The sequence below is a fragment of the Myotis brandtii genome, unplaced genomic scaffold (genome assembly GCF_000412655.1).
Source record: "Myotis brandtii unplaced genomic scaffold, ASM41265v1 scaffold103, whole genome shotgun sequence".
Taxonomy (NCBI): domain Eukaryota; kingdom Metazoa; phylum Chordata; class Mammalia; order Chiroptera; family Vespertilionidae; genus Myotis; species Myotis brandtii.
The window spans coordinates 5558588-5565696 of NW_005353460.1; the positions used below are offsets into that span (position 1 = coordinate 5558588).

Sequence of the window (7109 nt, forward strand, 5' to 3'; positions counted from 1 at the left end):
TTCCTGGGAATTGAACTGTGACCTCCTGGTTCATAGGAGGTCAGTGCTCAACCACTGAGCCACACCAGCCAGGTTATACAGCAGTTCTTAATAAAATTTCAAAAAAATCTGTGTCTTTAGATCACACTCTGTGATAAAGATGCAATTAAAGTTAGAAATTAGTAGCAAAGAAATGAATTTTTAAAATTTAAGATTTTAAGCCATAAACATTTATTTAAGAAAGAAGAATGAAAAAGCAGAAATGAATGAAATAGACCAATGGCATAGAATAGAGCCATACTCTGTTCTGAGAAAAGACTTACGCAACCCTGGCAGTGTGGCTTATTTGGTTGGAGCATCATCCCAAACACCAAAAGGTGGTGGTTAAATTCCTGGTCACTGTACAAACCCAGGTTGTGGGTTCAATCTCCAGTCAGGGCACACGTGGGAGGCAACCAATCAATGTCTCTCTCTCTCTCTCTCTCTCTCTCTCATGCTCTCTCATTTCCTTTCCCTCTCCTTCCCCTTCCTCTCTCTAAAATCAATAAAAAAATAAAATAAGTTTTAAAAAGACTGATTTATGGAAAGAGCAGTTCTTTTTTAAAAAATATATATTTTTATTGATTTCAGAGAGGAAGGGAGAGGGAGAGGTAGAAACATCAATGATGAGAGAGGATCATTGATTGGCTGCCTCCTACATGCTACCTACTGGGGATCAAGCCCACAACACAGGCATATGCCCTTCCTGGGAATTGAACTGTGACCTCCTGGTTCATAGGAGGTCAGTGCTCAACCACTGAGCCACACCAGCCAGGTTATACAGCAGTTCTTAATAAAATTTCAAAAAAATCTGTGTCTTTAGATCACACTCTGTGATAAAGATGCAATTAAAGTTAGAAATTAGTAGCAAAGAAATGAATTTTTAAAATTTAAGATTTTAAGCCATAAACATTTATTTAAGAAAGAAGAATGAAAGAGCAGAAATGAATGAAAAAGACCAATGGCATAGAATAGAGCCATACTCTGTTCTGAGAAAAGACTTACGCAACCCTGGCAGTGTGGCTTATTTGGTTGGAGCATCATCCCAAACACCAAAAGGTGGTGGTTAAATTCCTGGTCACTGTACAAACCCAGGTTGTGGGTTCAATCTCCAGTCAGGGCACACGTGGGAGGCAACCAATCAATGTCTCTCTCTCTCTCTCTCTCTCTCTCTCATGCTCTCTCATTTCCTTTCCCTCTCCTTCCCCTTCCTCTCTCTAAAATCAATAAAAAAATAAAATAAGTTTTAAAAAGACTGATTTATGGAAAGCTGATAAATTATAGAGCTGGCATTTCAGATTCATTCATTTATTCAATAGACTTTTACTGAGCACCTAGTATGTACCATCCACTGCTCAAGTTACTGTAGATACAATGAAGCGGGGGGAGTTGGGTATAGAAAAATAGATAAAATGTTCCTGCCCCCAGGTGTTTACATTCTAGTAAGGAAGACAGACAATAAATAGAGAATATAGTTTTAAGTGATGATAAGTATTCTAGAGAAAAATAAAGCAGAGAAGGTAGAATAGGGAATCCAGGATAGGAAGAGTTAGTAGTTTTAAATTGAGTAGTCAGTACAGGTGCACCAGAGAAGGTGACATGGTAGTAAAATCCTAAAGAGGTTATGAGAGCAAGCCTCCTAGATTTTCAGGGAAGAGTATTACAGGCTGAGCACAGGCCTAAGGTGGAAGCATGGTGGTACATTCAGGAACAGCAGGACAGTGAGGGTGGCAGGAGTGGAAGGGAGTGTGCAAATCAGTCTGGAGAGGCCTTATAAGCTTTTGGAAAGACTTTGACTTTGAGTAATGGGAAGTCATTGGAGGCTTTTGCACAAAGTAGTCCTGTGATCTGTTTGTTTTAATGGAGTGTGCTTGTTTTGCTGTGTGGAGATTAGAATAGGGAAAATAGGACCAAATCAAGGAGACTAATTGAGTGGTCATTACAGTAATCCAGGCAAAAAATTACGTTGGTTTAGGTCATCAGAATTTAGGGCTAGTGGTCCAAATGTGTTTGACGGTAGAGCCAATGATATTTGCTGGCAGATTGGATGTGGTGGAAAGATGTTAAGGCTTATGACTAAGCAATTGGAAGGATAGAGTTACCGTTTACTGAGGTGGGAAAGGCTGTGGAAGGACTGGGCGGGGGGTAATTAAGAGTTCAGCTTAGACAGTTTAAATTAGAGATGCCTATTAGACATCCAAGTAGACATGATATCCAGGTCAGGGTTTTAGGCTAGAAATAGAAATGTGTGAGTTGTCAGTGAATAGATGGTATTTACAGCCATGAAACTGGAAGCCATCACTGTGTTCAGAAAAGAAAAGCTGTAGGATACTCTAATGGCAGGGCAATTAAGACAAAGAAAGAGAAGGTAGACCAGTGAGTTGGTACAGAAACCAGGAGTAAGGTGTCCTGGAAGCCAAGTAAAGAAAATACTTTAACGAGGAGGATGTGATCGGTTGTGTCAAGTGTTCTTGGTAGAGCACTGTGACCTGGAAGTCAGTGGGTGAGCAGATTGGGTGGAAAAGTAGGGGCAGTATCCAACCAGAACGAGTTCAGAAGGCAATGGGGGATGGAGAGGGAGAATTAGAAATGGCAGGCAACTTTTGTTTTTACAGCTTTATTGAGAGATAATCTATATATATAAAAACCTAAGTGAACATTACGACCGAATGGCCGGTAACTATGATGCGCACTGACCACCATGGGGCAGACGCTCAGCACAGGAGCTGCCCCCTGGTGGTCAGTATACTCCCACAGCCAACCTCCCGCGGTCCCTCCCCGGTGACCTACTGGCCAACCTCCCACGGTCCCTCCCCCCAGCCTGCCCGCCCCCATCGGCCCTGATCGGGACTGGGCCAGATGGCCCCAATAGCCGGCCAGGCTGAGGGACCCCCCCCCACCTGTGCACGAATTCGTGCACTGGGCCTCGACATATAACAAACTACTCACATTTAAAATGTATAAGTTTGATAGATGTTAACATATGTATGAACATGTGAAATCACCACAATCAATATAATGAACCCATCACCCTCCAAGTTTCTCGTGACTCTTTGTAATCCCCCTCCAGTCCCAAACTGCTTTCTGTCCCTACAAATTAGCTTGTATCTTCTAGAATTGTATATAAAAGAAATCATACAGTGCGTACTGTTGTGTGGTGTGTTTTTTTTTGGTCAGACTTCTTTCATTATTTTGAGATTTACTCATGTTGTCAGTATCAATAGTTAATTTTTTGTAATTAAGATAGTATTCAGTTGTATAGATATAACACAGTTTACCCATGCATTCACTTGCTGATAAATATTTGTGCTGTTTCCAGTTTTTCTTTATTACACATGAAGATGCTATAAACATTTTTATAAGTCTTTGCGTGGACATGTGGTTCTGTTTCTCAAGTAAATTCCTAGGGGTAGAACGGCTGGGTCATGTGGTAGTTGCATGTTTAATTTTTTAGGAAAATGAAAAACTGTCTTATATGCTCACTAGAAGTGTATGAGGCTTCCATTTGTGCACTCTGGTACAGCCAGTCTTTTCCATTTTAGCCATTGTAGTCAGAGTGTATTGGTGTAACATTGTGGTTTTAATTTTCCTTTCCTAATGACTAATCGTAAATATCTTTTTGTGTGCTTAATTGCCCTCTATATCTTTGCTTAACTGTCTTTTCAGATATAAAATAATGAATTCTTGCTTACTCTTAATATATTACTCTACTTGTGCAATATTCCAAAAATAATGTTGAATGGTTTAAGTGGAGGTTGATTGTACTTTTTACTTATTTTATTATTTTTTATTGTACTTTTTAAAAAACAGGCTTTAACTTATCATGGTAATTCACGGGTGGTTATGGCAATGCCGGTGTCATTGGAAGAAATAACTGCTGTCTTCCTTTATTCTAACAGGTTGCAGCATTGCAAGAGGAGAAGAGCAGCCTGTTGGCAGAGAATCAGGTGTTAATGGAAAGACTTAATCAATCTGACTCTATAGAAGATCCTAACAGTCCAGCAGGAAGAAGGCATCTGCAGCTCCAAACTCAATTAGAACAGCTCCAAGAAGAAACATTCAGGTAAAAGACCACTCACTGAAGTCTGACTTTTAAAAATTTGGTAACTATCTCTTAAAGTTAAGAATATAGTATTAGGACTTCTGGGTAGCTGCAGACCAAGGACGCTGTGTAATAAACAACTTTCCAAAAATCTTCCCGCATAACCTGAAATAGCTTTACATCAAGGAACAATTCTACCAAAGCTACACTTCAGTATTACTTGAAGACAGAATGCCCCAGCTGAAATATCACTGTGAGTGAAAGAAAGAAAACAAACACCAGCCCCATCCCACACACCTGTCCTACCCCCATTCTGCCAGGCAAGAAAGGCAAACTGAGGCAAGTAAAGGCAGACTGCGGAAGAAATTGGAGGAAGACAGAAGAATACTAGTGAAGGGGCCTATGGGTGAGTTGGAATAATCACTAAAAAGATTAAATTCACTCAAAATCTGAAATCATTTTTAAAACAAAAATGGAGATTAGACCACAAACTGCAGGGAACAAATTTCAAAGTAAGTGCATCTTCTTCTGTTGATAGAGAGGTAGATTTTTAGAGAGAGAGGAAGGGAGAGAAAGAAACATTGATGTGAGAGCGTAATATCAATTTGCTGCCTCCTGCACACCCCCCATCAGGATTGAGCCTGCAACCCTGGCATGTGCCCAGACCAGGAATCGAACCAGCAACCTTTTGGTGCACTGGACAGTGCTCAACGAACTGAGCCACACTGGCCAGGGCAGTGCATCTCCTTAATGGGCCTGATGCCATAAAAAGATACTGGAACTGAATTTAAAGAGATTGGTACCCTTTTGAGTACTCAGTTTAAAGAGACACGATACAAATGCCAAGTACATGATTTCTAGAGACAGATTTACTTAAAGAACAAACTGATTTAAAGGGACAGTCTTCTAAACACACCTGGGAAAGAAAAAGGTCGAAAGGAATAAGGAAGGGACCAAAAGCACTTGGATAGTGAAAGAGAAAAGAAGAAAAGGAAAAACTTGGTGTCCTGCAACACAGAACAGAACCACAAAATTGAAGGGCTTAGCAGTATGATAAAAATATTGTAATTTATTATAAATATGTTATGACCTGTTTCTTACCTAGAGGTAGATTTCCAGTGTTAAAATAGTAAGAGACATTAAATATCAATTATATTTTTACTTTATCAACTAACTTAGTATGATAACCTATCCTTTATTATTCCTCAATGAAATGTTTCTGGATTTTTATTTTCTTTTTGCCTTAGCAGGAAAAAATGAAAACCTTTAGTCAGAAACTGTAGAAACAATCCATCCCCTATGGTTTACATCAGCAGTTCAGTGTGGTCTGAGGACCCTGCAGGCTCACTGAGACCCTCTCAGAGTCTTAGAGCGCTCTCTTTCCCAGCTACACCTCTGGGGAAAGCTGCATTTCCTCCGTATGCTTCAGCCTGAAAACCGAAACAACAGATGAATGCAGAAACAGCTATGACAACCCAGCTCTTTCATTAAACTGGACTATTTCATTCACTGAAGTGTAAAACATTGCCACTTTTACCACTGAACTATCTTGTCTGTATTAACATAATGGGTTTATTATATATCGATAGATAAAACCTATGTAAACAAAAGTTCTTTGAATCTCAGTAATTTTAACACTATGAAGGGATTCTGAGACCAAAAACTTTGAGAATCCTTCATTTGCATCTTGACTTTCTAAGAATTGGTGGACAGTAAAATCTAAATATGATTTTTATCTTTTTGTTTCTAAATTGTGGCTAGTTTTTTAAAATTATAGTTGATATACAGTATTATATTAGTTTCAGGTGTACAACATAGCGATTCAACATTTATATCCCTTACAAAGTGATCATCACAGTAAGTCTAGTAACCCATGTGTTACTGTACATAGTAATAATAATATTACTGACTATTCCCTATACTGTACCTTACATCCCTGTGCCTTATTTTGTAACTGGAAATTGGTAATTCTTAATCCTCTTCACCTTTTCAGTCCATTCCCCTACCTCACTGTTTCATTAGTTTGTTTTCTTTATGAGTTTGTTTCTATTTTGTTCTGTTCCTTTGTTTGCTTCTTTTTAAAGATTTCATAAATAGATGAAATCAAATAGTGCTTGCCTTCTCTCTCCAGCATAATTCACTTAACATAATACTCTAGGTCCATTTATGTCCCAAATGGCAAGATTTCATTCCCTCTTATGGCTAAGTACTATTCCGTTGTATATGTATACACCACATCTTCTTTATTCATCTTTCAAAAGATACTTTAGTTGCTTCCCTACTTGGTTGTTGTAAACAATGGTGCAGCGAACATAGGGGTGTATATATCATTTCAAATTATTGTTTTTGTTTTCTTTGGAAAAATACCTAGGAGTGGAATTGCTGAGTAATATGGTAATTCTATTTTTAATTTTTTGAGGAACCTCCACCCTTCTTCATAGTGGCTTCACTAGTTTACAATCCCATCAGCAGTGCATGAGGATTCCTTTTTCTCCACACTTGTTCTGTGGTTTGGGTATTTTTTTGGACAATAGCCATTCTGACAGTGTGAGGTGATATCTCATTGTGGTTTTGATTTGCATTTCCCTGATAATTAGTGATGTTGAGCATATTTTCATGTATCTATTGGCCATCTGTATATCTTTAGAGAAGTGTCTATTCAGGTTCTCTGCCCATCTTTTAATTGGATTGTTTGGTTTTTATGTTGGGTTAAAATGATTTATTTGTATATTTTGGTTATTAACCCCTTACCAACTATACTAGGTGTACCGGTTAATAATGGCAGATTTTGTAACCAAAGAGAACACGATAATTTCAAGAGAAACATCAAAAGTGCTTTATTCAAAGTAATGTCTATCGCTAGCTACACATTTCCCCCATCTTTAGATAATTTGTGGATACCGTCCCAATACAACTTTTCTTGTTTTGAGGCAAACCATTCAGAGACCCAATTTTCCACTTCTTCGTACGTTTTGAAGTGCTGCTCAGAAAGTGCGTGTGCCATCGATCGGAATAAGTGGTAATCTGAAGGAGCAAGGTCTGGTGAATA

General features: G+C 38.7%; 1 protein-coding gene across 4 annotated transcripts in view; it reads left to right on the forward strand.

The window, feature by feature from the left end:
* HOOK3 (hook microtubule-tethering protein 3) overlaps window positions 1-7109 on the forward strand; it is a 93589-nt gene that overhangs the window by 28311 nt on the left and 58169 nt on the right. For all 4 annotated transcript variants that reach the window (XM_014536719.1, XM_014536714.1, XM_014536716.1 and 1 more), the window contains one exon: window positions 3918-4081. In XM_014536719.1, the coding sequence (XP_014392205.1) occupies window positions 3918-4081 (164 nt within the window). The remainder of the gene's footprint in view (window positions 1-3917; window positions 4082-7109) is intronic.